Here is a 15,781-nt window from a genome sequence, read left to right on the forward strand (position 1 = left end):
GAGAGTGGGATAACTTTCCAAAAGTGGGAAATCCCCCTCATCCCCCTCGTTAATTCTTACCCTGTGGGCCCTACGCATCCATGCATGTGTGTATAAAGGAATTAGCCAATGACCATCTGTGTAACTGAAATGCAACCTGGTTGTTTGTTAACATTTTGTAGGTGTACATTTATATGACTAACCTATTAGTAAATACATAACACAAACTGTTTCAGATTTCGTGGTACGTGTTCTGTATTAGTGTATGTGAAAGTTAATGTAGGACAGAAAATTGCAAAATAGCGCAGTTCTGAGAAGTCCTTGGTCATCTCCCGGTTTCGAACATAAATAACTTTCTATATGGATAGGAACATAACACTTAATTTGCAAGTCCAATATTCAGTTTCTAATGACGTATAAGTTAATGCATCTAAATTTGTTCCAACAGGAACGGTTTGGTCTTGGTTTGTACCAGGAATACAGTCCTGGCCGTCAGTTATTTTGACTGAAAATTTCTGCTCACCTCCATATTATTGTATAAAAATCAGGGCCAGTATTCCAAAATCTGACGCAGCTGACAATTTCAAGAAGAGCCCTTGCTATATGTTATATATATAAAATACATGTCCACTGTAACTTTTTTATTTTAGTAGGTTATTTTACGACGCTTTATCAACATCTTAGATTATTTAGCATCTGAATGAGATGAAGGTGATAATTGATAATGCCGGTGAAATAAGTCCGGGGTCCAGCACTGATAGTTACCCAGCATTTACTCGTAATGGGTTGAGGGAAAACCCCGGAAAAAACCTCAAACAGGTCACTTGTCCCGACCGGAAATCGAACCCGGGCCACCTGGTTTCGCGGCCAGACGCGCTAACCATTACTCCACAGGTGTGGAATCCGCTGTAACCATCCATATGTTTTATTGAAGCGTATTATTCGACAATCATGTCTTGGACACGATTTTACATTAATTTTAATTGTACTCTGCACATCAACGCACATTTAAATGGAGTTTACTTTGTATGCAAGTTATATTTAGCTATTTCTACTCCGCCACCTTGATTATGTGGATAGCGTATGAGACTCCCAATCAAACAGTCCGTGGATCGATTACCGACGTAGGCACTGGAAGATACTTACAGTAGAACCCCGATTATCCGTCACCCTATTAACCGATTGTTGGATTATCAGCCTGTCATTCTCTCATTTTTTGTTGCAGAAAAAATATTAAGTACTGCACAATATATTAGTACGTATTTTTTTTATAGAGTGATAATATAATACAAGCCTTTGTTCTTACACACTATGACCTACTGTTCGAGCGACCTGTTTAATTTCTCTGCAGAATGTCTTCCAGAAGTGCCAAAAGAATACAATATGTTGCGCTAAGTATCGAAGAGAAGTGCATATAATTGAGTGGTTTCGGAAAAGAGGAACTGTGGCTCATCTCGCATCGGAATATGAGATTGGAGTTACAACTGTGTGGGATTTAATAAAAAACAAGGATAAAGTGTATAAATTAACTAATTCTATAACATGAGACCTATAGTTTTCCTATCTTTCCACAGAAATCCATCATAGGAAATTTCCTTGACCCTTAGAAACCCGTCATTGACATTCATTCATTCATTCATAGTGTTCTCTCGCTGCAAACCCAGCATTCTCCAGTCTTTCATATTTTCTGCCTTCCTCTTAGTTTTCGCATATGATCCACATATCTTAATGCCGTCTATTATTTGATATCTTCTTCTGCCCCGAAATCATCTCCCGTTCACCATCCCTTCGAGTGAATCCTTCAGTAGGCAGTTTCTTCTCAGTCAGTGACCCAGCCAATTCCTTTTTCTCTTCCTCATCAGTTTCAGCATTACTCTTTCTTCACTCACTCTTTCAAACAGAGTTATTATACTTAAAACTTCTGATCCACTACCTAATGTATTAAAACACATGACCACGGAGAAAATTTCGAAACTGCATTATGAAACACTTAATTCTTCTATGGTACGGATTATCAGATTTTTTCGATTAACCGTTCAGCTCACCCCCTTCATTACCACGGATAATAGAGGTTCTACTGTATCTCCCGCCCATGGGACTAGGTGTTTGTCGCTTGTCATATATTATCCTGTGTTGTCTCAGCGGTGGGTATGTGACGTACTGACCACACGACCAGGGAGGTCCGCAATCTGTTCCTGTCTAGTGTCGGTCATAAGTCGTAAGTAGAGTCCTGCATTTGGTTGCTTTGAATACCTCGATCATACTAGTTTCAAGCTGCGGTCCCTTCCCACACGCCCCTATAGCCTACTGTGTGTTTACATCTATTCATGTACCTGTGTCTGTAAGTCGGTGTAGGTCTAAAACAGGAATATTGTCGGACCATCAGATCTATGCCCCTTCAGCGCTGTCGTTCTTGGAAAAGTTAACGCCACTACTCACCCCATTCCACCCGTTTCTCTCCCACTACGTCAAACAGCAGGCCACAAACCTTGCCGAATAGGGATGTTGCTAAACTTCCGTCAAACAGTGTCATGTCTCTTGAATATTGCTTATAATACTGTAAGGTTAATTATTACTTATTCATAATTTAATTTAAGTAGTCTAATGACACTGATTGACTTACGAAAAATGCTATTATTTGCTTAATAATATTTCTTTCACCACTCCGTGCTACAGTATTCATGTTGAGTTGACAACACTGGACTGCAAGTGCAAATAAACTGTCCCGCTAGAAGGCTCAAAATTGTGAGTAGTGGGGGAGAGAAAGTGAGAGGGATAGAAAAGAGAGAAATATGAATACAGGGAGAGAAATGAATTGCCGAGGCTGAAAAGGAATTAAGGTTCAGTTCGCATATCTTACGGGGGCACAGATCCGATGGTCGGACTATAGTAGCCTAACAGTTTTCAGGAGCCAGTTCCTTTATTTTTGGGAGCCACCACTTTTTGCTCACAAATGCAATAAGAAAACCATTCGAGCTAAGATAAAGATACATTTACAGAAATATATTAAACAATATTAAATATCTATGCAATGCAAACATACGCTCTCAGGGACTCTCTGTGCTCGCCACTGAAGCTATGTAGTGACAATATCTTGAGATGCACAACACTGCATTTGTAATTTAGACAATCTACGAAGATTTGATATTCAGATCTCATAGACATGAAAATAGATAGATGCACATACGAACCTATGACAGAAACTTCACATATTTTGATATGTTATTTAACGAATCTACATCAATTGAGAGATTATCTAACGTTGGAATTTGAGATAGCAAGATGGTATTTTGATGAAATGAGAGCAAAGATTCGTTATGGATTACCCGACACTCGCCTCATAATTGGAGAAAACCTCGGAAAAAACGCCAACCAGATAATCATCCTAAGCGTGATTCGAATCTATGCCCAAGAGCAACCTCGGTTTACCTTCACACACAGTATAAAAAAGACAAAACATTACTTGCATAGCACAGGATATTATTACAGCATTTAATTTTAAAAACATTTCTGTCAAGAAGTTTACGATGAATAAATGCGTGTTTAATGTACACGTTCCTTATTGGGAAGTTTATATCCCTGAGAGACGGAAGCGCACTGCGTGCTGTATGTCGACAAGAAGTGCTGCGACGGACGACGTAGTACTATTAGGTGAATTGTGCAATGGGTTACTTCGTACACGGATAAATCGCTGCTTATATTAAAGTTGGTGTTATTACTACAATTTAAACAAATAAACTTTCGTTTTGTGAAGGTCGTTCCTCACACATACATCACTTGTTCCATGAAGATTCTGTGCCTGAGGCGCCTGCGTGAGCGGAATATCAAGCTGCCTCTTCTACGAATGAAAGAAAGTGAGAATGGAACACACGCTGCACGATGGATGACTGATCCGTGAATGTGTCCCCGTCTTGGCCGCGTTACAAGAGGTCGGAAAGAGTTCGAGAAAAGTCTGGATGTTCCGTACCTTTTGTTGTCTGAGTAACATCATCATCATCATCATCACTATCATCATCATCATCGACATAATCACAATCATCAATAAAACTACAATAATATTACTACCATGGGTGCTATCGTTACAATCAATCGCCATTCCTATGGTCACCCTCTTCGTCATCGTCAGAATCATAACTGTTTTCACTGTAAATTATCGCTCGACACTTATCATCACTGCAATAATTGTCGTTCCCTTCATTGATATCATTAAATTGACCATAATTGATATATCATTTTCGCTTCATTTTCCCACTTGCTGTAATTATCACCCTCATCATATTGCGGACGTCATCATTTTCATTGTCATTAATGTCATTAACAGTCATTGTCATTGTAATCATATTCGTAATCATTGGCATTATCGTCACTATGGACGTCATCACTTTCATTGTCATTAACTGTCCTTGTCATTGTGATCATAGTCATCACTGTCATTATTGTCATCATCAATATGATTATCGTCACTATGGACGTCATCACTTTCATTGTCATTAATAGTTATTGTCATTGTGATTATCGTTATCATCACTCTGATTGTTATTATCATCAATGTGATTATAGTCACTATGGACGTCATCACTTTCATTGTCATTAATGTCACTAAGTTATTATCATTGTGATTATCGTTATCGCTCTGATTATTGTCATCATCAATGTGATTATAGTCACTATGGACGTTAATACTTTCATTGTCATTAACAGTTATTGTCATTGTGATTATCGTTATCGCTCTGATTATTGTCATCATCAATATGATTATAGTCACTATGGACGTTAATACTTTCATTGTCATTAACAGTTATTGTCATTGTGATTATCGTTATCGCTCTGATTATTGTCATCATCAATATGATTATAGTCACTATGGACGTTAATACTTTCATTGCCATTAACAGTTATTGTCATTGTGATTATCGTTATCACTCTGATTATTGTCATCATCAATGTGATTATAGTCACTATGGACGTTAATACTTTCATTGCCATTAATGTCATTAACAGTTATTGTCATTGTGATTATCTTTATCGCTCTGATTATTGTCATCATCAATATGATTATAGTCACTATGGACGTTAATACTTTCATTGCCATTAACAGTTATTGTCATTGTGATTATCGTTATCACTCTGATTATTGTCATCATCAATGTGATTATAGTCACTATGGACGTTAATACTTTCATTGCCATTAACAGTTATTGTCATTGTGATTATCGTTATCACTCTGATTATTGTCATCATCAATGTGATTATAGTCACTATGGACGTTAATACTTTCATTGCCATTAATGTCATTAACAGTTATTGTCATTGTGATTATCTTTATCGCTCTGATTATTGTCATCATCAATATGATTATAGTCACTATGGACGTTAATACTTTCATTGCCATTAACAGTTATTGTCATTGTGATTATCGTTATCACTCTGATTATTGTCATCATCAATGTGATTATAGTCACTATGGACGTTAATACTTTCATTGTCATTAATGTCATTAACAGTTATTGTCATTGTGATTATCGTTATCGCTCTGATTATTGTCATCATCAATATGATTATAGTCACTATGGACGTTAATACTTTCATTGCCATTAACAGTTATTGTCATTGTGATTATCGTTATCACTCTGATTATTGTCATCATCAATGTGATTATAGTCACTATGGACGTTAATACTTTCATTGTCATTAACAGTTATTGTCATTGTGATTATCTTTATCGCTCTGATTATTGTCATCATCAATGTGATTATAGTCACTATGGACGTTAATACTTTCATTGCCATTAATGTCATTAACAGTTATTGTCATTGTGATTATCTTTATCGCTCTGATTATTGTCATCATCAATATGATTATAGTCACTATGGACGTTAATACTTTCATTGCCATTAACAGTTATTGTCATTGTGATTATCGTTATCACTCTGATTATTGTCATCATCAATGTGATTATAGTCACTATGGACGTTAATACTTTCATTGTCATTAATGTCATTAACAGTTATTGTCATTGTGATTATCGTTATCGCTCTGATTATTGTCATCATCAATATGATTATAGTCACTATGGACGTTAATACTTTCATTGCCATTAACAGTTATTGTCATTGTGATTATCGTTATCACTCTGATTATTGTCATCATCAATGTGATTATAGTCACTATGGACGTTAATACTTTCATTGCCATTAATGTCATTAACAGTTATTGTCATTGTGATTATCTTTATCGCTCTGATTATTGTCATCATCAATGTGATTATAGTCACTATGGACGTTAATACTTTCATTGCCATTAATGTCATTAACAGTTATTGTCATTGTGATTATCTTTATCGCTCTGATTATTGTCATCATCAATGTGATTATAGTCACTATGGACGTTAATACTTTCATTGCCATTAATGTCATTAACAGTTATTGTCATTGTGATTATCTTTATCGCTCTGATTATTGTCATCATCAATATGATTATAGTCACTATGGACGTTAATACTTTCATTGCCATTAACAGTTATTGTCATTGTGATTATCGTTATCACTCTGATTATTGTCATCATCAATGTGATTATAGTCACTATGGACGTTAATACTTTCATTGTCATTAACAGTTATTGTCATTGTGATTATCGTTATCGCTCTGATTATTGTCATCATCAATATGATTATAGTCACTATGGACGTTAATACTTTCATTGCCATTAACAGTTATTGGCATTGTGATTATCGTTATCACTCTGATTATTGTCATCATCAATGTGATTATAGTCACTATGGACGTTAATACTTTCATTGTCATTAACAGTTATTGTCATTGTGATTATCGTTATCGCTATGATTATTGTCATCATCAATATGATTATAGTCACTATGGACGTTAATACTTTCATTGCCATTAACAGTTATTGTCATTGTGATTATCGTTATCACTCTGATTATTGTCATCATCAATATGATTATAGTCACTATGGACGTTAATACTTTCATTGCCATTAATGTCATTAACAGTTATTGTCATTGTGATTGTCTTTATCGCTCTGATTATTGTCATCATCAATGTGATTATAGTCACTATGGACGTTAATACTTTCATTGCCATTAATGTCATTAACAGTTATTGTCATTATGATTGTCGTTATCATCACTCTGATTATTGTCATCATCAATTTTGATTATCGTTACTATGGACGTCATCACTTTCATTGTCATTAATGTTATGAACAATCATCATGTAGTTATAGTCATAATCATTGTAATTATCGTCATCTTCACTATTTACGTCATCGTCTATTTCTTAACTACCATCGTCTCAACATCTCTTATCCCCATTATTCTTATCATCACTATTATCGTCATCATTGTTGCGTTACTATTATAGTAATTATCATCGTCGACATTTTGTCATCGTCATCATTGCCGTCATCATCGTCACTGTCATCGTCGACAACTGTTATCGTCATCACCACTCTCATCGTCGTCATTACTGACATCATAACTTATTTCGCTGTCATTACTGTCATCATCATTACTGTCATAATGTCATCTACACTAATAATTACTGCAATCACTATCATTATAGTCCTTGTAAATGTCACTCTGATCATTATCATTATCCTATTACAGTTTTAAGTCTGAATTCATTTCCCTCTTTCAAAATCCTAATTTTTAACTTCAAGAGAATCTTGACCAAAAGTTTGTGAATGTTATATTCCCCACGTGTTTGTCATAGTTCGGTTTGCTTTCCCATTCCTAATTCACATTTGCTTTATCATAGCTGTCTCATCACATTTCCTCAGAATAGCTTCTTATTTTAAATTCATTTGTTCTCTTCACGGCCTCCTCTGTTGGCCGTTACATTCTACATAGAAAGTGCAATCAAAATGAATATTTCAGCCCAGATAATTAATTTGACGTAGAGAACTGAGAAAAATGAATGCAGGAAGTATCAGTAGTGATAAGTATGACTCTATATCACGGGGTCCTAGATTTCAATTCTAATTTAGAAACTGGATTTACGCTCCTATGATTAGAACTGTATTGAGGCTTTCTTGCTCTGTATCACAACATTTTGCGATGTTGGCACCATGATCAGGGGAGTCGAACTTTGTGTACCTGGTGTTGTTATGAAAACCAAATTGAAAGTAGATGTGAATGGATAAATAATTGCCAATCTTTAAGAGAAGAAAGAACAATAAAAAGGAGAGTAAAAGACACTCCCAACAAGGAAAGTAGATAATTGTCTTCCAGTTGAGATGAGGTGTGTCCTTTGCGTTCATGTCACTTTTAAGTTACCTCGCCGGGAGGCAAAAATGAGCTAACTCTTTTAATCTTTGCAGAGATATGACCTAAAGACGCTTTCAATAACGTGAATTGCTAAGACGATGCATTTACAAGGATTTACAGGAAAATATTTCTTCCGAAATTATTAGGTCTCTTTACTGTACTGTAAACGTCGGTTTTATATAATAGGTCTTAGTTATTATCACAAATCGCTTCCCTCTTTCTTCCTACTTTTTATAATTTACATCTTCCTTGGCTATTTTACTCGTCAGTGTTTGGAATTTTGACCTTTAAGGCAATTTTAACCTTGCACACGAAACAGAGAAATGGAGAAACTCGCCTGGCGTGGAGTTGGCACGCCATCTAACCTGTCATTTGTCTTAAATAAGACGGAATTCATTGGAACAAATATGGGATAATAGATAAGAAGACTAGAATATTTTTCTTACATTAACAAGTACAATTAATTATCCAGACGGATACAATATAACTTCGGGTTGTATTTAAGAAGTATTGATTTTCAATCAATTTTAAATAAAATAAATATTTTTATTAAGACAGTTGATCGGAATTCAAGAATAATGACGGAAAAGTCTACAGTTTCACCCTCACCAGCAATATCTTCCTCGTCGTCTTAAAGAATTATTGTGTTCTAAGTCAGCAGTGACCAAAGCCGGTGTCGTGATTACATCGTGTAACTGAAGTCAAGCAGTGATGGTATCATGTCGCTCTACAAATTCTGTCTCTACAAGCAGTAAGAGGTGGTTTCGTAAAGAATGAGATGGAGAACTTTCAGTTGTTCTGTCGGACAAATGTAATATGTTTACTATGCTCAACGGTTCAATTAAGAGTATACAAAACAGCAGGATATACTCTTTTAGACCGAAAAAGGAATGAAGAAATTTTAGAACAATTAGAAGTAGAGTCAGTAGAACAAAAAATCACCAGATACAAATTCAATTGGCTAGATCATGTAAGAAGAATGGAAAATTCAAGAATCCCAAAAATTATGATGCAATATAAACCTAGAGGACATCGTCGACCAGGAAGACCGTTAAGAAGACTGCTAGATGGGGCCGAAACAGGTCTACAGAGGCCTAATTCGTGAAGGATGATGATGATGATGATTATTATTATTATTATTATTATTACTGACCACTAAGTATGTGTTTCTATAATTCTTCTGTATGTGTATGAATATTGATTTTTAGATCTTCTCCCTAGAAGGATAAAATTATTAGGTTTTATCTCAATTCTAATCTTCTTAATCTTTAGATGGGGATAACTATTTATTAGTTATTCATTTAATAATAATATTGTAGAAAAACTGATTCAATATTATGTGCCAACGAACTGTTAAACACCAGGAATTGACATGTCTTAAATCATAGCCAGGAAGAGAAAGGATGACATAAATAAATGTAAGGAAGTCAGCTATCTAATGGGGTTTGAAATATCTCGTGCTCTAAAGCCCTTTAACAGAACAGAATTTCTCAAAACAGTAATGATTAAAATAGCTTAAATAACTTGTCCATAAGAAGTTTTTAATTTTGAAAAACTACGAATTTCTCGACCAAGTATCGAGAGAAGAATTTAGAAAATTCCTGATTATATTCAAGAGGAAGGTTAAAAAGAAGCAAGAAAAATCGTATATTATTCACTGGCTCTTGATGACAGCAGTGACATTACTGATACAGTAAAGCTAGAGATTTTTATCCGCGGGATTGATCAAGATGTTAGTACAGGAACCGCCACTGGTTGTAGTTTTCATGCCAAGTACCTTTCCTCCGTCTCCTTACTTCATAGGCTGTCTGTCGCATGTAATCACTTCAGCTCGAGTTTTGATCACCGCTGATCTAAGTCCACGAAGTTCATTTAGATTATGTAGAGATATTAAAGTAAAGCGTTCACATACAGTGGCATTTCCTAAGGGTGTAAAATTTATTGGCATGACACATTGACCTAACTGTTCGAAAGAGAAAATAAAAACAATACATGAAATATACAGCCAGCACTATTGAAGATTTTCTCCCATACAGTAGCTACTGTATATGATCTACACCAGTCTAAGACGTCACGCTCTGGATTATTGCGCGCTGATTCGAGTCCTCATGGAGAATTTTTTTCTCGTGTTATTTTGATTAGTGTGTAGGGCATATGTCCACTCAGCATCGTGATTTTAAGAGCTACATACAGCAAGTAGTAAAATTCGGTTTCTTGATCCAAGTATAACGCATGGATAGGATCATCGTGCTATCCCCCTACTGGTTTGCTGAGGCATGTGGAAGTGAGGTCAACAGTAGCGGCTGGTTGTCCAATGAAGGTTTTGGCAGCGAGAATTTTTCACGGTCGTAAAATAAATTAATATGTAAATGAAAAATATAGTCAAGTAAGTGAACAAATAGTGTTTAGGTATGCAGGATATGCAAAGGAATAAATAAATGCCTTCTGCTAGATACAAATACAGTGTACCCGGTTCGATTTCCGGCAGGAAAATTAAGATCTATCCGCCTTACTTATGAGACTGCATGCGTGTTTCTTGTCCTGACTTTGCTTTTTAGTCCTAATTGGTTATTTTACGATGATTTATCAACTGCTATGGTTATCAGCGTCTGAATGAGATGAAGATGATGCCAGCGAAATGTGTTCAGGGTCGAAAGTTACCCAGCAATTAATCTTAATGAGTTGAGGGAAAGCCCTGGGAGAAACCTCAACCAGGCAACCTGTCTCAATCAGGATTTGAACCCAGGCCCACTTGTTTCACTATCAGGCATGCTAACCGTTACTCCACAACAGTGGACCCTGCCTTTGTTACTTTACTTACGTATTGCTTAGGATGCGTGATTTAAGATGTGAATTCGGAGATACTGAATTAAAATTACAAACATTCTGAAAAGGTTTAATGTAATTTTGCTCGTTTTTGCTTCCTTTCCGAGATAAAATTGTTTTACTTTATATGAAACACTTCATAGCATGTTCTGTGAAAGCCATTGATTTAATTTCCAATATGCTCAGTCAATTTAAGAGAGAGCAGTGTATTATGGCAATAGTTCCTAAATGAGTGAAAGAATTTTAATTTCGTCCTTTAAATGTGCAGAAATTTCATCCGAACAAATGTAACGTTTCATTTTCAAAGGAATTTTAAAATGTTACATCCCCCTCTTTGTAATATAATTACGTAAAATATATACAGTATAATTGCGTCACAGTCCACATCTGTGGAGTAAGGATTAGCGCATCTGACCGCGAAGCCAGATGGTCCGGGTTCGAATCCAGGTTGAAGCAAGTTAACTGGTTGAGGTTTTTCCGGGAATTCCCTCAACCTAAAACGAACAAATCCTGGGTAACTTTCGGTGCTGGACCCCGGACTCATTTCACCGGCATTATCACATCATTCAGATGATAAATAACCTTAGATGTTGATAAAGCGCCGTAAAATAACCCAATAAATAAAATAATTGCTTTATAGAAGGAAAGATTTGCAAGTACGGCTTTTGTCGTATGACAGACCAAAATCGTTTTCCCGATGTAATAAATTTACTGTAAGTAAAATAAATCCTGGTTCATAAATACCGTAAATACAAGCAAAAGCAAAATTATATGTTCTGGTCCACAATTTCAAACTCTTATTAATATTATATGCATAGGCGGAGAGAGAACCGTTTCCTTGGGGGGGGGGGCAAAGCAAAACCATAGAATCCCCATATAACGGGGTTATGGGAGACATCATTTACCTCCTCCCCCGTTATAGCTTGACTGTGGTACAGTATATCGGAATATGATCATTTAATAAAGGTTATTTTCGGGAGGAATGTTTCTTACATCCATATCCGCGATGTTTCAAACCGAGTTGTATAGGACATGAACTATAGGTCTACTACAAATTCTGCGGTGCCTGGGAAAAGTGACATAAGTCCGTTTCCACAAACCTTTTTTGATAATTTATTGATAACTTACACTGGTTTATGTCGATTTGATTTTTTTCTGTATGAATTATTGCAATGGGAGAAATACTTATATCTCTTTTCCAAGCGAGCAGATGTTCCGTAAGTTGTCAATGAATTATCAAAAAAGATTTGTGGAAACTGACTTATGTCACTTTTTCCAGGCACTGCAGAATTATAATAGGGTATAACTTAAAATAAGCTTCCTTTTTTCTCTCTCTGTACAGAAACATATGCATACATCAATAAACTACGTAACAGTGCTAAGAGAAACTTTTTTATATGAAGTTTATCTTCCTGAAAATATTATATGAAATGTACATTCTAATTATTTTATTTAATCTCGTCTTTAAGTTTACACATTATACCGGGATCACATTTCTTTTTTCTGCATTGTTATGCAGTATGTTATTCATATTTCTCCAAGTAGCGGCCTGAACACCTGCAGACTTCTAACACATGAGTACAGGCTGTTACAAAATGAACATTATTCAATGCTTTCATTCCTCAAATGATGTATAGTAATTCTTATACATTCAGAAATTTAAAATAAATATTATAGTCCAGACACATGACCTGAAGGCATTTATTCATCAATTTAAGCACAGAAACTTAATCATAAACAAAAGCAAAATAGATCTTTTGAATTCGATATTTTCTAATGTTAATATAAAAGAACGTGTAATTAATGAATGGAATGATTACTGGATTCGCAACACAAAGGGAGTTTTAACTAGGGAATTACACTTCCTTACGATTTACGAAGAGTAAATTCTAAGTTAATGCAACCAAACTTTGTTCTTACTCAGTTCTTATCTGGACATGGCAAGTTTGGTAGCTGTTTCGAAAGATTCAAGATAGAAACAGAAGGTGGAAATATTTGTGCGTGTGATGACTCCCTGCAAACAGTCCAACATTTGTTATTTGAGTGTCACAAATTTGAACTCCAACGTCTTGAACTAGTTTGTCGATTAGACAGGTGCGACACCAAGTACTCCCCACCGATACAAGTGTTCCGAAATAAATGCTGTTATCAAAATTTCATGAGATATGTAAATCACAAAAGTTGTAATCTGAACGCATGATAAAATGTGTATATATCCACTGAATTATTTTTCTATAGTTTTTATATATTTTGCTATAAATATTTAAATTAACAGTTGATAGAAATAAATTAGGATAATAATTTAAAATAGATTCACGATAAATGTGTTGTATTAAATTTAAAAACTGCTTGTAACAACATTGTTTAACGGAAAACTGTGTAACGTCTTCAGAGATTTCAACCCACAGAAATTTAAACTACATTCTAGTGAATATTAGGATTAGTTATTAGCTTAGGTTATAATATAGTATACATTTCATGAAACTTGTTAATTGAAATATAAGATTGTATTTTAGTATTTAATTTCATCTCATTGCATTTCATTCATTCATGTGTATAAATTATAAAACTTTGTACAGATTTGATGAATTTATAGATTTGTAAAATTGTATTCATTTCATAATTGAAACGTAAGATTAATTCAACAGGAGACTTCATTAATCAATATCTTATTATTATTATTATTATTATTATTATTATTATTATTATTATTATTATTATTATTATTATTATTATTATTTATAACCCTAACATACCTATCTCAGGTAAAATAGGGCTCTCTGTAAAATTGGAGTATAATAAAAAATAGAAAAAAAAAAGGACAGACAAGTTTCGGGGTGCAGTGCCCCCCCCCCCATAACTCCGCCTATGGGTATATGCATACAGTAAACATTATGAAGGATTGTGGTAGTAAAGAGTGTAAACATGTTGATTACAAATCGTACAGATGCACACATGTCTGTGCATACATCTTATCCGTCAATGTACTGTACTGCGTATATCGTCAGCTATAGGCCTACATAAAGACTGTTGGAGTACACACAATGATCCAGTTGCAATTACTCGACACTGAAAAATAATGGATTTTCTTCGGACCTGTCGAAACCAGCAGAAATTACGCTACGTCAGGGGATGTAACGAGGAGATAGTAGACTAGGGAGGAGTCTGAAGCTGAGAAAAGGAAAAGAAAGTAAGAAGTCGTGAAGTTACGAGCGCAGCGATCGCAAATCGCTGACACATGCGGCAACTCACCCTGGGCGGCGAGGAGCACTGCGACGGCAGCGGTGACGGCGTGTAGCGTGGAGTGCGGCATGACTCTGGTCGTGTACTGCGGAGTCTGCCGAGCTCCACGCCGCGCCGCATCTTCACGTGGGCGGGGCCTGCCGTCTGCCCCATTGGCTGAAGCACCACCTCACCCGTATGTGTTGTTATTACGGACATTATCACATGGGGCGAATTTACAAAATTCGCTTCGTGTAGTGCAAGTAAAACTGATTATACTTTTACGTAGGGTCAAGTAAGGCTATTATAAAAAAAAAAAAAAAGAATCTTTTGCTGTAATGTTTCTATCAAAGCATATACAGGGACATCATTTTATTTTTACTTACATTTTTATTGTACTTGAGTTTTTGAATGTACTTCACTCCCACCCCCTCTACTAGTAAATTTCCAACCGTTCTTCACACAGAACCAAGGCCGCGTATGCAGTACTGAGTTAGTGAGTATAGTACGTTCCAGAAATATGTTCGCGTTTTCCAGTGACGAAAGAGCTTTCAATATTGAATCATATTTTCGCACAGGTACTGTCGTCCGTTTGCCTACGTCGCATCCCGGTTTCCCCCACCTGCTTCTCTTCGCCTCTCTATAAAGTCTAGTAGCTGGGCTGTCTTAGCTCCTTTCTGAAAACATTCATTTCTATTGGACGTCTACGTAATATTATACAACTGTTTAAAATAACTTACTGTCACGTGATCCCCCCCCCTTTCTACGACCCTGCTACAAAACCCCTTGAACGGACAGTAGATAGCATTTCTGAGTAATTTTATCTTTTCGAACCGGGCAGAAGTGAAGATTCAATTTACAGTACGTAAGGTACTCTTTTATGAAGTACAGAATTATTTCAACATGAGTTACTCGTACGAAGGAAGAAACTGGTAATTGGAATTAGGTACAATAGTCTATAGTGTGATAATATGCACATTAGAACTGAAGCCTGTATCGAAATGAACGGCCACCATTTTCAAAAATGTGTTTAAATATCCATATTATGATTATTTTTCAATTTAACTTCATTCTCTATATTGTACGCTAATGTGCTGTAACAGTACAATATACACTACATAATGAATACGTCCGAATGGATAGCTCAGTTCGTGAGTAAAAACACTAATTGTTAATACAGTACGTACTGTATTTTGATTAAACAAAAACCTAATGAAAATTATCAAACTCAAAATTGCGATATTTCCTAGTTTACATAAATGGATGAACTACTTTTCTTCCCTTTCACTTTTCGATAAGCGCTTCCCCAGGAAATAACTGGCGCGGGTTGGGGGTTCTAAACCAAAACAAAAGCTAATGCATTTTATGAGTTTATGACTTATTTCCGGTTTCTTATGGTTGTTGACATATTCGTTTGTACTTCTAATAAATAAACAGATATTGGTCCCCTTTATTCAGTAAATTTC

The 15,781-nt window shown here is 35.6% G+C and overlaps 1 protein-coding gene across 1 annotated transcript in view; it reads right to left on the reverse strand.

The window, feature by feature from the left end:
* obst-E (obstructor-E) overlaps nucleotides 1-14,448 on the reverse strand; it is a 63,688-nt gene extending 49,240 nt beyond the window's left edge. The window contains exon 1 of the mRNA XM_069840213.1: nucleotides 14,346-14,448. Within this exon, the coding sequence (XP_069696314.1) occupies nucleotides 14,346-14,406 (61 nt within the window). The 5' untranslated portion in view covers nucleotides 14,407-14,448. The remainder of the gene's footprint in view (nucleotides 1-14,345) is intronic.
* Nucleotides 14,449-15,781: the final 1,333 nt, after the last annotated feature.

The sequence above is a fragment of the Periplaneta americana genome, chromosome 11 (genome assembly GCF_040183065.1).
Source record: "Periplaneta americana isolate PAMFEO1 chromosome 11, P.americana_PAMFEO1_priV1, whole genome shotgun sequence".
Classification (NCBI taxonomy): domain Eukaryota; kingdom Metazoa; phylum Arthropoda; class Insecta; order Blattodea; family Blattidae; genus Periplaneta; species Periplaneta americana.